Source organism: Haliaeetus albicilla, chromosome 11 (assembly GCF_947461875.1).
Source record: "Haliaeetus albicilla chromosome 11, bHalAlb1.1, whole genome shotgun sequence".
In the NCBI taxonomy this organism is placed as follows: Eukaryota; Metazoa; Chordata; class Aves; order Accipitriformes; family Accipitridae; genus Haliaeetus; species Haliaeetus albicilla.
In genome coordinates, this window is record NC_091493.1 from 5068129 (window position 1) to 5084140 (window position 16012).

The 16012-nt window shown below is 39.6% G+C and overlaps 1 protein-coding gene across 9 annotated transcripts in view; it reads left to right on the forward strand.

Annotated features, from left to right (window-relative positions):
• The window catches only part of PCDH15 (protocadherin related 15), a 710734-nt gene that overhangs the window by 563667 nt on the left and 131055 nt on the right, over positions 1 to 16012 (forward strand). For all 9 annotated transcript variants that reach the window (XM_069795901.1, XM_069795896.1, XM_069795892.1 and 6 more), the window contains one exon: positions 954 to 1082. In XM_069795901.1, coding sequence (XP_069652002.1) covers positions 954 to 1082 — 129 coding nt within the window. The remainder of the gene's footprint in view (positions 1 to 953; positions 1083 to 16012) is intronic.

Sequence of the window (16012 nt, forward strand, 5' to 3'; positions counted from 1 at the left end):
AACTAGTGTTAGCTGATGTTTCTAATATGATCTTAAACTGTAACAAACCTGAAGCTACAGTTCTCAGCAGTACTCGCTGCTGTGCTGGATTTGAATTTATGGAATAAAAGTATCTCTGAAGGTGTTAGCATTTGTTGAATTGATTTAAAATACAATAATGCATTAACTACAATAATGTATTAAATACAATAATGTGATGCTTTGTGTCTAAACACTCAGTATATAGGACCAGTAAAAAGGGATCTGACTCAAGCTGTGAAGATCTGCAAACAAAGTATTTCACTCTCCAGTTGCTTTGATTTGGATAGAAAATTTCAGTAGGAAGCACAGACATATTTTGTGAAAAATTGATGTATGTTAAATATAGTTAATTATGCAGTTCCCACTAGGCACCTCTCTATGTTAAAGTTGATGTGCTAATGCTTAATAACATGTCAGCATGATGTGGGTGAAGGATGATACAGACATCTCTGAGCTAAGGCCAGCTGAGATCACTATGGAGCTGTGGTAGCATGATTGTGCCAGCTAAGAGGCTGACTAATCATTTAAACTAGTCATCACAGTAGCATATTTTGATCAGTAAAATCAGTAATTTCTTTCCAAATTTGTAGTTCTGGCAAATTTTGACATTTCTAGCTTTTTTCCCCACTCAGAATGGAAGATCCTTAAAATACCATATAAGAAAAAACATATCTGATGTCCTTTGTGCATCTCTCATATATTATTCAGTCTCGAGCCTGTTTTGTCTTATAAGAAAAGAAAGGTAAAAATAAACTCTTCAAATGAATAATGCTCCCTGTTTCACAAAAACACGTGAAAAAAATTGATAATCTGTTTACTTCTGATTCTGTACTGGATGGGTCTAATATATAGCAGTAAGGTTGCTGATCAGCTGTCATCTGTGAAATTGTAAAATAAAGATAATTTGTTGATAATGTTATCTTTCTCTGTAGACCTCAACTGCTACTGTTAATATAGTGGTGACGGATGTAAATGACAACGGACCAGTTTTTGATATGTTTCTACCTAAAAACCTGTCTGTACAGGAAGAGGAAGCCAATGCTTTTGTTGGTCAAGTAAGGGTAAGTTATTAACTGTGCAGAGTTAAATTGTTTATTTTATTACCCAAATTATCCAGGCTATTAGGAAAGAGCACAAAATAATTGTAGCTTAGACAAACTCACATCAAAATGTCTTAGGTTTAAATGCAAACTGTCTATTGTCAGATATATTTATGTCAACAAAGTCATCAAAGAATTGATTTCCTTCTTCTCTATGCTTAATAGCTGAAAAGGCTTTTTCATTTAAAAATGGCACATTAAAAAAACTGTTTTTGAAGACATACCACTGTAAAAACTTGCTTATAACAGATTTACAGTGTTACAACATTGTCACCATGTTTTTATACTCTAAGTGATTTCTTTTAAAGTATTTTTCTAACATACTGAACAAGTGACACATATATATATATATAAAAATTTGTTACACATATAGAAAATTTTAAGGCCACTAAGGGGAAAAACAAACTGATGACTGAAATAATAGATTAACTGTCACAAAAATAGATGGTGCTTGGGGTATTGTTAATTTGAGTGATTTGAAGCTGTGTAAATTTTTATAACATATATGGGTCTTCTGGGCTACCGAATGCAGATTCAGTCACTTGAAGCATACATCACTTTTTTTGGCAAAGTCAGTTTTTCCTAACATCACGTGAAAGAAGAAAGTATGAATTATTTTTTTTCAACTAGTAGTTGAACGTAATGTTTCATATTTTTTTTGGTGATGGGTTAGCACAAAAGTTGGATGCAGTATGAGCTGATAGGTAAAAGATTAATTTGGAAGCACTTTTTTTTCAGGAATTTAGGTGGAAAATTTGCCTTTCTTCCCGGTAGCGACCGTATCAATAGAAAATGGGAGCTCCTTACCTACTGTATTAGCAGTACCTTCAGAAGAAATAGGATGTTTTGGGTAGCATGGGAACCATACTGGGTAGCGTATAACCATACTAACGATGTTTCTTTCCAAATTTATATTATTCAGTAAGACATCCATCAGTGTTTCTTGTCTATCATCTTTCTTGTTAATTTTGTGTTCTTTTTGAGTGGACTTCAGTTGTTTTCTGGTATTTATAAATTGAAAAAATGGTTCTTTGGGATAGGTTTGTGTTTCCTTCCAATTTTGTTACTTTTTTAAGGACTTTTATTTCATTCAAGTTGTATTTTAGGTTTTGTAGGCTTCTTCAGCACAGTTTCATTTGCACTTATACTGAAGTGGTTCTACATATGTCTATGCTCTGCTTGCTGTATAACCTGATATCATTAAAGGTGCGTACTGCTCTGAAGCTGTCCAAGCTCAGGTGTAATCTTCAAGGGAAATAACTTTTGTCAGCATTGATGAAGATTACAGTTTTCCTAAAGCTTAGTTTTGTTACGCTAGACTGAAATATCAGCCATGTCAAAGGCTGTTTTGAAGCCTTGGACATACAGAAATTAGGATCCCTGCAATTAAATCAGTTTCCGTAAATCAGTAAGTTATTGCTTTGGTTTTTGTCATTGTGTTCATCTTATGTGGTCATTTTTCATTTTGCGTCCTAAAATGTACAGATGTGATACTTCACATCAGTACCACATACCTTTAAAATCCATTTTGTGTTTTGCTGGGTGCCCTCAAGGTGCAATAATCTTCTCAAACACTAGATTGGGTCTATTTTTAGTTTAGAGGGAACTATAAAATAAAACAAGTTATTGCAACGGAGCCTCACTATCTTATAAATTAATATAATTTCTAAGTTGTGTTGAAATGAAAATATTTTTTGAAGCTTTGTGATAGCTTATTCCTAGTTGTAGAATGACAGAAACTGGTTATATCATTTATTGTCATGTTTATCACCAGTCCTAATTCCCAGTATCTGGATGGAAAAAGCTTTCTCTTTATAGCACAAATACTGGATGTAGTTTCTACTGTTTCGTATTCACAAATGCAAACAGATAGTATAGAACAGAGTGATCTGGGCATCTGGAATATTTTCTGTCTCCAGTGAGCTTATTGAAATAAGCAAGAGATTTTTATCTTAAGACCCAAGAAGATATGGGCCCTGCTGCTCACTGATGCAGGGAACATAGTGACAAAGGATATGGAAAAGGTACTCAACTGCTTTGATGCCTCAGTTGTTTTTTACTGGTAAGGTTTGGCATCAGGATCATCAGCTGCCTGAGCCCAGTGCCAGTCTGGGGGAGGAAAGCACTACCCACAGTAGAAGATGATAAAGTTATGGCCTGCTTAAGGAAATAAGACACAAGTAATGACCTGGATGCTGAAGGATTGATCAAACAACCTCCAGAGGTGCCTCCCAATCAAATCTGTTTTGTTTCTAACCACCTTACTATTTGAATGTATTTTATAGTGAAATCCATTATTTTACTCATGCAAGATCCACCAACATCAATTATTATATGGTTTTATTATTAGCAGTGGCTACTATTATTGTTATTTATGTTTTAATTTTTTTTTAATAATTGCCAGTTGACATGATAGTAATGCTGGTAGTCTGGGGATATATTCTATGATGTCAATAAGTAGAAAGGTAAAGCTGTAACAAATTTATTAGTACCTCTATTAAAGTGTTAGAAATAGCCCAGATAACATGTGAACAGCTACTGAAATGTTTTTCCTATTCTTGCCTTTCTACATGGGCTTTCTCTTTCTTTCATCTCCTGAGACTGCAAAACTTCATGTCTCTTGTCTGCTCATCTATTCTAAACAAGTGATGAGTCACATTCATACCCTCCTTTTGTTCCCTCTCCCCTAATACAGGTAAGTTTTTAAGCAATTTGGGGTACAAAGCAATTAGGTCAAACACTCCCATGAATAACTCCTGCCACAGACAAGAGATTTCTGTGCTCTCCTTTGTTTTGAGTGGGAAAGTTGGACTTAAAAAGGGATTCCCATAAGGGCTTAGGTAAAGTTTGGGAATTTGTTTCCCAAGGAGACATAGAACAAGGGCAACGAAAGATTTTCTGTTGAGGAGGGGAGGGCTTATTCCGGGCAGGGAGGCAGTTTTCACACTCTGAAGTGCTCTCCCTCTCTGCCACTCTTGATGGCTCTTTGTCTGCCAGCTGGAGTTCCTGAAGGCACTGGCAAAGGAGTGCTGCCTGTGGGGATTTGAGGAGCATACTGAAGATTAAAAGAACAAAAGCTAGAAAGGATAAGGCTGGAAGTGTAGCGGATGTATTTCAAATCCCTTTTATTTTACACAGTGTTGTCTAAATTGGGACAGTCGGAGGTGTATTAGATTCCCTGCTGCTCTTTCATGTCTGATCATGGGGATCGCCCAGCAAGACAGGAGGAGAATTACTGCATGAAGTTCTCTACAAAGGACCAACAGGAAACAAAAAGCTTCAAATGGGAAACTTGAAAATGAAATTCAGGCACCCTATTCTCTATTGCAGTCTCTAACAGCTGAGGTCCTGCTGAAGACAGGGCATCTGAATGATTTGCATTGTACAGTGTACTATTTATCAGTACCAGGTGCATAGGAGGTAAAAAAGTGGAATGAAATTTAGGTGGGGATCCATATATCAACTGGAAAATCTGCAAACAGGTTTGCATTCTTGTTCAGCGAAAGACTCTCCCAAGTAGTTTGTTATAGACTTTAAAAATGCAGTCTGTGGCTAAATAAGAAGCTGTTGACCTGATGGGGCCCAGGAGAGGAAACAAATCACTTGACTGAAGTTTTTATTCATCTGTGTTTTATATTTGCCCACATTCTTTCACACACATCCATCATTTGTTTATTGTGGGCATATTTTTCTGCCACTGATCAGCACTGTTTGAAATCTCCAACATGAACATGTTGGTATCAAGGGGAGATAGTGACATGAAAGGAAATGAGAAGGAAAAGAAGGATAAAGAATTACATGGTAGTGGACAAACCGACCCCTAATCAGATGCTCAAGTATCACTGGACCTTAGATCTCCCCTAAAATGGAGACAGTTTAAGTAAGCTCCAATAATGAAATGAATGTTTGCAAACAGTGTGTGTAATACCTCTGTCATCTGCTGCTTTTTATAAATGAGAAAAGAAATGCTTAAAGAAAGTAAGTTGTTCTTTAGGATGGCACCGTTCTACCTATTGGAAAAGAGAGCTTTGGAGGACTTTCTTTGATTGTACTATACAATGGAAGTATTTTGTTTCTCTATTTACATGTGAATTCATACCTGTGGTATATATCCAATAGCATCTGTCCACTACAGAACAAAGCAAGGCAAAACTGTAAGACAAGTGAGATAGAGACAGCCTATATGGTACTAGTCTACTGATTCTAGACATTTTCTTTTAATGGTATAGAAGTATTTTAATTGTGTTGTGTAAAGAAGCAAACTGTCACTTTTGAATGCTAATGAAATGTAATTATGGTGCCGATTTCATAACACGGCTTTCTGTCTGTGAATATCAGTGAATTCTTACAAGCTTCTATTTGTATTTAAATTCATAAGGTGGTAAACCCTGCAAGTCTCATGATTTAAAGCCCAGTTTAAATTTCAGAGCTGTTGGTAAGGCTTGTTGTGTTGGACTAAATGACCTCTGGAGATCCCTTACAACTACATGATTCTGTGTTTCTGTACACACGAAAACCACTTCAAATGCTGATAAGGTATTACATTACAAGATCTTGTTGTAAAAAGTCTAGAAAGGAATCTTGCTTTACCTAAATCACCATTGTCATGTTTTCTGCATGAAGGCTCATAGAACAGGGTATGATTTCCCACAGCCTACACTGTAGATTACACCTTACCTGTATTAAAAATACCAGCTTCTGAAATGAAATTCTCAGGTCCCCTCTACCTTTAGACAACTTGTAGGAAAACTAGAGGTGGAGGAAAAAGAACAAGACCAGAAAAAGAGGAGATTTACTGTCAGGAGAGGACTGTCTATGAGGGAAAGGAATTAAGCCTTTGGGGACGAGTGAAATCACAGCCTCTGAAGTAAATCTCAAATACCCAGAGTGAGTCCCTAACTATTGCTCACTGCATAATACAGTACCTAGCAACGCATTTCAAATTCATCTAATATATGTAAAAACAATACAAGCAGCTAGGATTTTAAAGTCAGAATCCATAAAAAATTTATCAGAATCTAAAATTGGAGAATGATAACATGGCAGATTGACCACAACCAGAGAAAATACAGACTCTTGTGTTTGGTTGCAATATGTGCATCTGTATCACTAATATATCTGTTACCATTTAGTGGTATGACTGCCACTGTGTCTGTGTGTGTAGGAATGAGGTGCGGCTTTCCAGTGCAAAATAGCTCTTAAACTGTTATTCTTGGGCTTCTGTTTGTGCTCATTTCTGTAACTTCTGTGTAGTTTCTTATAAGTGATTGGATCATCACAAGGTCATTTTGAGAGACCTTTGTGGTGTCATTTCCTTGCAAACTTGTTAAGAAAGTTGTCTATGTGGTAGGTTAGAGAGATCTTTAGTAAGGCTTTCAGCACTGTCTCCCTTAAGATCCTCATAGAGATGTGGTGACATAAAGACTTTCATAGTTTCATGTCAGACAAGATGTGCGGAGGGGAGAGTACTTCCAATAGGGCATGAATGTGCTCAAGTCCTGTTGCGAGTGCTTTTATTCTTGCTTCTTGCCCAGCCCATCTCAATTTTGTCAGCCCCTAGTACCTGATCAGGGCGGAAGAATTGTAGCTTCTGTGAATCACTGCATCCACAGAGTCTGCCTTTAATTTTTTGCCTGTGCATGATAGGGCAGGCTCATGTCAGCTTGGTTGAATGCTGCTTTTAAAGTTGTGTGCGGAAGAGGTGCTGGGATTTGCTTTTGATTTAGGCTAAATGGTATGCTCCTTGTTTTCCTCAACGTGAGAAGTCTTGGGGAATATCTTCTTTCAACCTAGAAGGGGGCATATGCAAAAAGGATGAGATGCAGAAAATGTTAACTTCTATGAATAGCTTTCACTATATATTTTAACTTAATTTTATCTTTCTTACCCCTTGTAGTCTCTCAGATTTTATCATTCTCTGTCACAATAACTATTAAAGGCTGCATCTCTGCTTAGACAGTGAGAAGAAATGAAATGACAGCCATTGCTGAAGTCGATGTCATCATCCCATGTGCTTCTAGTTGAATTTTCACCTGTTTGTTAACAAGCAAATTCCTTCAGCCTCTTAAAACAAGATAGATGTTTCAAGTCCAAACCTGTGGCATGAGAAGAAATAGATGCAGTCGTAGATTTGTGCGCTTTTTTTCCATCTTAGACCAGTAGTGCTAGGTAGAATTAGCTTCTTTCAGCTGATGCCCTAAAGGGTCGTATAACTCCTGGAGGGTATTTCGCAGCACATGGCTGCGGCCACACTCCCTCTGCTTTACAGCGGTTCCTTGAACTTATGTGAGCTTCAGACACAGATCAAATAGGTTTAAAAAGCTCCTCACCACCCATAAGATGTGTAAATGGGGTGACTTTTTAAACTAAATGAATTTCAAAAGCTGTGCTTTTGTCTTTCTTGTTTCCGATATTATATTTGTCCATTAATGTACATCTTTGTCTTCAGAGTAATAACATCCGTTCTTTAATGCAGTGGAAATTTTGATACTTGTTATCAGAGAAGCATTTTAACCATTTTCACAGTCACGGCAGTTGATTGTTGAGAGTCCAGGGATTTTTGTATGAAAAGAATTCTTGTTTTTGTCTGCCTGACACCTTGCATCCCAGTGTGTTTTTAAGCCCTTTTATCTATTTCAGCCTGATGGCATACTAAATCTTCTGAATCAGGAGTTTCATGTCTCTAATACATGCCCATTTAGTATTTTGATGGCTGATTCTGTTTGTTTATATTTGGTTGCTCAGATTTCTGTCACTGGGATAAGAAATTATGGTTTTCCTGAGCTTACAAATTAGAATGGTTTATATTGGGCCTTCTAACTTTTGACTGCAGTCTCTCATTATAGATGTTCTGTGATTTGAACTATTGTCTAGATGAGTGATTCCTTTTTGAAGACTGCCTGGTAGAAGGAGAAGTTGGGGAGTTTTCTTGTGATACATGTCAGGTGTCTTTTTTCTAATATTCAGACCTTGTGGTCTTCATATCTGTAATTGATTTAAGAAAACTAATTTCCTTTAAGTATTCTTCTGTGAATGAGAGAAGACAACAGAATGCAACCGAGAGCGTTTTAAGAGTCCGACTGGTGCGATAAGTAGTTTCAAATCCAAATGTTGGCTGTTACGTTCCAGCTCAGATTCTAATTCTAATATTCTCTAATTAGGTAGGCTTATGAGGAGAGCCAGCAGTCTAGAGAAATGACAAAAATAACTTTAAAATGGATTAACGTATTAGAGAAATGTTTGGGAGCCCAGCTAAATGTGGAGATTTTAAACAATACATTTCATCTGTGATTTAGAAAGCTTTAAGTTTTATTTTTGCTAGTGTGTATATTCATTGGTTTAATCTCTGAATTCCATGATCATATCATTGCCAAAGAACATACTCATCATAAAAGCAAAATTTCTAATCATCTTTCAAGTGAAAACAGGCAGTGCAAGTCTCTAAATTTAGGATTTGGTTGCGTGCCAGACTGAAGGAATCTTGTCTATTTTTAAGTGTTACAATGAGATTAACTTTTGTAGGAGGTTCACCAGGCCGTTAAACCATGTTTTTGCAGCCATGAGCTCTCTGATTTTAATTTATTTTAATTTATATTTGCTTGTAGCGTTTAACTGTTCTTACTGTGTAGTTTTATTTAGAGTCACATTTAATGGGTTTCTGAACTAACCCTCCAGATTGCACTGGAATTAGCATTGACTATGAAAGTAATTATCAAAGGTTTTTCCTATCTTGTGTAATGGCCAAAATATGTTGGTATTTGAAAATTTACCATGTGTTACCTTTACCCTAACAAATTACTCTAAGTATAGTTACGAGAAAAATGATTAGCTGTTATGACTTGGTAGTTCAATAAGATACTTTTTCTTTTGAAAGGTTCCTGGAGGATATACACAAAACCTGTGGTGTTTTTCAAAAGCATGTGTGTGTAAGGCATTATTTTGTTCTCTTAAAGAAGTAGGAGTTGCCTTGAAATTTCAAGATAGCCAAAATTTGAGGGTGCTGCCTCTGAGTTTCATTTTTGCCTCTCCAATTTTTTTAGACCTGCTACACCCAATTGGACTGCCCCAGCCAGTGATAGATCACTGAATTTTCTCCCTGATACTACAATGTCCAATTTTATTTTATATTCTTTGTCATCTTTCTTCATCAAGTAATTTTGTACAGGCCGATAATTCGGAACATTTAAGATTTATCACACATTGTAACTAAGCCTCTGTCTCTTCTTGCAGTGTAACGTTAAGTTTTGTGACATGTCAGAAATTATATAGTAGAATCAAGTAAGTTACAAAGCCTTGTGTATACTTTTGGTTGAGCATGAACACAGAATAAAAGCATTATATAATTTCTTATCTGAAACTTGTACAAAACCTGCAGTCCTCTAATCCTGCAAGTCTGCAAAATATTTTTTTTCTTTATATGAATAATGTAATTTAAATGTCAGTTTTATAGGAAGTTCTGCAGAAATGAACTCTTGCAGGTTTTGGGGCTGCAAGGGAGTATTGCAACTATCTGTAATGGGCATACAGCGATGCCATGTATGTTTAGAGCGTGATTTATTAATCTAACTGCATGAAATGAGAAAAGTGTGTGAGAAACTGCTGATGATACCGGGAGGACAAAAGTATTTTCTTATTTCCTTAGTTCCTTTGATGTTATTTTGAGTCCAGCTGACAGAAATTTTTGAAAATTGTTGGTACCTTCTAATCTTTTCCTTTGCTTAGAGCATGTAATGAATGAAATAGGGAAATGAAAGACTGTGTAGAAGTAGGCAAAAAGAAATGAAAGAGAGGAAAAGCCTTTCTGAAGTTTAGGGAAGAAGGAAAATTCCAAACTTTTATGGATGACTGATTATCCCACCGTAAAATATTTTTGAATAAACACCAAGATGTCAGAAACTTTTCTAATATCTGTGGCTTCTTACGGCATCTGGGAGATGTTAATTTTGTCCTATGAGCACAAACAGTAATCTCTCTGAAAAACAAGTACAAAATCCAATTTAGCACTCCCACCCACGCTTCATTTGCTATTTGACACAATTGAAGGGCTTGGGAATCTTTTAAACCCATAATAATAAAAAATTAAACCCATAATAATATACCCATTAAACCCTTAATAATAATAAAAAAAACCCACGTTGTCATCCATGAAAACAGTAACCAAACTCTCACCAATGGCATCCTTTGTATCCTCCAGCACAATTTCCATCCCTCCCTCGAGCTGTGGTGTTTGCTGGAATACTGGAGAGGCTGTTGGAGATCAGGAGTTTCTGTTGGGGTGGGTAGGGATCATGGGGAACTTCTGTCCCCGAAGATGACCTGAAGGAAAATTTAATCTGGAGGAAGTTGGGTTGGTGGCAAAGTGGTCCCTAAGAAGTGTTTCAACTTGCAGCTTTAATGAGGGGATACCTGTCATGTTTGCCTCTGCTTTATAGACAAGTATGAATAACAACACACTGCCTTATTTTGTTGTTTTCCAGCTCCAGCAGTCCGAGCATAAATCTTCAATTAACCTGCTTAAATCCTGTTACCCACTGTTAGCAAGAGTTGTGGGTATTAGTAGGAGGTTTCTTTTGAAAAGAATGATAATGATATAATTAATATTGTTGACATTTAAGCACTTGTCATTATATTTCAGAGTTAATGATCCTTCAAGAGATATTTTGGTAATTCAGATCTCAATTGTGCTTTCAAGCTGCTTGAGATGGAGGAAGATAATTTGTTACTTTGGAACACTGTTGGTTTATATTGATGAGGGTTTCTTGGTAATGTTGAAGCATAGTTGGTAATGCAAATTGAAACTTGCCACAACAGATAAAGGCTATCACCTTGTAGATGATGGTATCTCCAGTAAATGTGGGATGTGTTTTCCAGGAAATAAAGTAATGATTCATTTATGTTCCTAGGTTTCCAGGTTTGTTTTATCATGCAGTACTTTATAAGTTAGCCCCGTGAGAGACAGAAATGACAGTAGTCAGGTAGATCTGAGAAGTTACTAGAATAACAGCAGTAGTTACTAGAGTCTCTTCAGGGGAACATGCTTCTCCTAATTCTGAATAAACATAGTGAGATAGGAGAGGTAGAAATGTGCACCTCATCTTTCTGCATCTCTTGCAGCATTGCCAAGAGGAGCCAGTCAGCAAGGGATTGTTTTGTTTCTTTTTTTAAGTCTAATTTATACTCCTGCAGATGCTCTTAGTTTAAAGAAAATAAATTACCTTGGACCTATGTAAAGCAGGCTCCTCTATCCTGACAAAATCCCTTTTGGTTAGGCTGCATTGACTTAAGTGAATTTATGAGCTCTTCAGTTGTGTAACACTGGTGTAGTAAATTTGCCTGTGAGGCTGCTTGAACCAGTTTCAATAAGAACAAAGGAAAACCTCTGAGCATGCAGAAGGATGGTTCCGAATTTTTCTTTTACCCAGAATAGCAAAATCAGCGTCGTTTCCTATCCAAATTTACCAAGCGTGTTGCATGTGATTGCAAGTGATCAAACACCAGAATGTGTTGGCAGATCTTGGGGGTAATAGAATCACAGAATCATAGAATGGTTTGGGTTGGAAGGGACCTTAAAGATCATCTAGTTCCAACCTCCCTGCCATGGGCAGGGACACCTTCCACTAGACCAGGTTGCTCAAAGCCCCATCCAGCCTGGCCTCGAACACTTCCAGGGATGGGGCATCCACAACCTCTCTGGGCAACCTGTGCCAGTGCCTCACTACCCTCACAATAAAGAATTTCTTCCTAATATCTAATCTAAATCTACCCCCTTTCAGTTTAAAGCCATTACCCTGTGTCCCATCACTACATGCCCTTGTAAAAAGTCCCTCCCCATCTTTCCTGTAGGCCCCCTTTAGGTACTGGAAGGCTGCTATAAGGTCTCCCCAGAGCCTTCTCTTCTCCAGGCTGAACAACCTCAAGTCTCTCAGCCTGTCCTCATAGGGGAAGTGCTCCAGGCCCCTGATCATCTTCGTGGTCCTCCTCTAGACTTGCATGAGCAGGTCCATGTCTGTCATGCCCAGAGCTGAATGCAATACTCCAAGTGGGGTCTTATGAGAGCGGAGCAGAGGGGCAGAATCGCTTCTCTTGACTTGCAAGCCACACTTCTTTTGGTGCAGCCCAGAATGTGATTAGCTTTCTGGGCTGAGAATACACATTGCTGGCTCATGCTTCGTTTTTCATCCACTAATACCCCCAAGTCCTTCTCTGCAGGGATGCTCTCAATCCACTCATCGCCCAGCCTGTATTTGTGCTTGGGATTTCCCTGACCCATGTGCAGGACCTTGAACTTTGTTTTGTTGTACTTCATGACATTTGCACGGGCCTGCCTCTCAAGCCTGTCAAGGTCCCTCTGGATGGCATCCCTTCCCTCCACCATGTCGACTGCACCACACAGCTTGGTGTCCTTAGAAAACTTGCTGAGGGTGCATTCAATCCCACTGTCCATGTCACTGACAAAGATGTTAAACAGCACTGGTCCCAGCACCAAACCCTGAGGAACACCACTTGTCACTGGTCTCCAGCTGAATGTGGAGCCATTGACTGCAACTTTTTGAGTGTGACCATCCAGCGAATTCCTTATCCACCGAGTTGTCCATCCGTCAAATCTATGTCTCTCCAACTTAGAGACAAGGATGTCGTGTGGGACAGTTTCAAACACTTGACACAAAAGTCCTTGCAGAAATCCAGGTAGATGACATCAGTTGCTCTTCCATCATCTACCCATGCTGTAACCCTGTCGTAGAAGGCCAGCGAATTTGTCAGGCATGATTTGCTCTTAGTGCAGCCATGTTGGCTGTCACCAATCACCTCCTTATTTTCAATATGCCTTAGCACAGTTTCCAGGAGGATCTGCTCTGTGATCTTGCTAGGCACAGAGGTGAGACTGGCCTGTAGTTCCCCAGCTCTTCCTTTTTTACCCTTTTTAAAAATGGGGGTTATGTTTCCCCTTTTCCAGTCAGCGGGAACTTCCCCCGACTACCACAACTTCTCAAATATGACGGATAGTGGCTTAGCCACTTCATCCATCAGTTCCCTCAGGACCCACGGATGCATCTCATCAGGGCCTGTGGACTTCTGCACCTTCAGGTTCCTTAGATGGTCTCGAACCTGATCTTCTCCTACAGTGGGCAGTTCTTCATTCTCCCAGTCCCTGCCTTTGCCTTCTGCGACTTGGGCTGTGTGGCTGGTGTGCTTGCCGGTGAAGACTGAGGCAAAAATGTCGTTGAGTACTTCAGCCTTCTCTGTGTCCCAGGTAACCAGGTCTCCTGTTTCTTTCTGGAGAGGGCCCACATTTTCCCTAGTCTTCCTTTTATCACCGGCATACCTATAGAAGCTTTTCTTGTTGCCCATGACGTCCCTGGCCAGATTTAATTCTATCAGGGCTTTGGCTTTCCTAACCTGATCCCTGGCTGCTCAGACAATTTCCCTATATTCCCCCCAGGCTACCTGTCTTTGCTTCCACCCTCTGTAGGCTTCATTTTTGTGTTTGGGTTTGTCTAAGAGCTCCTTGTTCATCCATGCAGGCCTCCTGGTGTTTTTGCCTCTTCTTTGTTGGGATACATCGTTCCTGAGCTTGGAGGAGGTGATCCTTGAATATTAACCAGCTTTTTTAATATGGTGGGTGGGAACTCAGGTGTTGCAGTAGTGCTTGTGTGATGGCTGAGAGTGGCCTTGGGCTCCTTCACTCTCTCACTTGTTAGCCAGCTCTGCCTCTACAGGCATTTGAAGGGATACTTTCCTTCCCTTTGATGACTGTAGGGATGAGGGGAAGGAGGACTTGGGTTAGGGCTGGATGCAACAAAAAAATCTTCTAGGAGGAAAACAAGACAGAAATGGGTAGGTTCTTACTTCAGTTGTCTGTTCTTGACATCTGGCTGTGGCAGGGGAAGAGTGAGTGATTGTCTTTGGAAATGTGGATTATCACTTGTGCTTCCCTCAACTTTGACAGCTTTGGCTTATTGTAGAGGGGAAAAAATGCATTCTGCACATATACCACACAAACATGCAAGATTAAACGTGTAGGGATTTGAAGCTAGGGTGAGACCAAGACTGCACTATCGGAAACAGAAAGAAATCTGGCCAATTTTGTGCTCAATGTTTGCCTTGATCTTTTTTGCTCCTAAAGGACCTTACTTAGTAGAAGACATTATTAAGAATGTTGGTGTACCCCAGAGAAAAATAATATCTGTCATTTGTATTTTATTGTTATAGCTGAAAACAGGTAAGGGAGCTAGTTGCTGGAGAGACCCCAGAACTGACATCCTTTCATACCTCCTAGCAGACAGATTTTGGGGAGCAATTGGAGAAAGCACTGACTGGAAAAGTCAGGAGCAGATGGCAGAGTCAGAACATCAGGGAGAGGTTCTTGATCTCAATTTACAGTGTGCTTTGGCTCAGCTTGCGGAGCTTAGTCCTTTAAAGAGGTAGTCTGTGTCTATTTCTGGAATGGCTGATGTGGCCAGTTTTGCCCATGAAGCTTGGATTCATACCTGCAATGTCTCTGTGTAGAAGCTCAGGCGGAGCCTGGAATGTCACAATCCCAGGACCACCAAACTTGGTCTGAACTGAAACAAGCCTGAGGCTTGCTCTGGTCCAGGATTGCCGTGGGTTGACTGGCTGGCTGAGGGTGTATGGCTCAGAGATTAGTTGGGGAGCAGATAACCTCCAGGGAACAAAACAAAGGGCTGCAGTGAGAGGACATGTACACCCTACACTGCTCACCTCTCCTCCTTTGAGTGCTCGTCTGGTTATGCAGATGGTGTACCTCCATGTGGCTCTGTGGTTGGATATTTTTTCATCCTTACTCGTATCCAAAGGGTGGTCATATGCAAGTCTTCCCCTCCACGTATTATCGTGTGGCAGAGATGACAGGAGCAGTGCGTGCAGCTCCGTCTCTTGGATCCTCTCAGCCATTGGTGCCGGATGAAATTCTCACCACCTCCAGTGTTTGAGATGCAATGACACTATTATTCCGTTTGGGGATCTTTTCCATTACTTTTGAAATTTCCCTCTTTTTGCTGGTTCCCTGTTCTTGTTCATTGGGGTTTTTTTTTCCTCAATTTCTATGGTGTCTGTCTCTGTGGCCTTTGAGAGCTGTGTTGCCTACAGCAATCGCGCCTGCTGTTTGTGCTGCCTCTCCAAAGCCCACATTTCTTCTATGAGCAATATCTGAAAGGCTGTGAGGAGATTTCTGTCTGTAAATAGATCTGTAGCTCCTTTTAAGATCTGCTGTCATCTGGTGGCCCTTTACTGACTAAAGCTTCAAGACTCTTGCCATACTTTTTATGTGCAAATCGGTGAGGATGAGTTGTGGTTGAAAGCCTTGCATGATGCACTGGGTGTAGGAATGTGCTCTCGCCTCTTTTTAGTCCTGCCATAGTCGCCTTGGCTTTGTATTTGGGGCTTTCCCTGGGACTCAGGCAATACAGAAATGAAATGTTTTCTTGCTTCTCTCCACCTCTGGTAACTGTATACCCAGGTAATTCAGCTCAGCATTAGTAATGAGCAAATCGTATTAAATTTATTGGGATGTTGCTGGTTTCTGTTTTAAGGGTAGTGATAAGTACAAGCAGGGCTGATTTTGGAAGCAGGACTTTCTGAAAGCCCGGCTCCTCATTGTGCAGACCTCCTCTTCCCTTACCTTCCAGTCAAGGCTTGTAATACATGTACGCCAGCTTGTACCTGTCGGTGACAGAGTGTGGGGATGAAATTGGAATGACTTGAAGTCATCCATTTTGATACAATGCAATAGCTGCAAACAGGAACAGCCAGTAACCATGCCACCAGCGAGTCCTTCGAGGACTTCTTCATGGAGCTGCTGCCCACAGGCTCCGAGAGGCTCTGTGAAATGATTTCCATGTGGAAAGAGTTAATTTTGTATACCCTTGAGATAG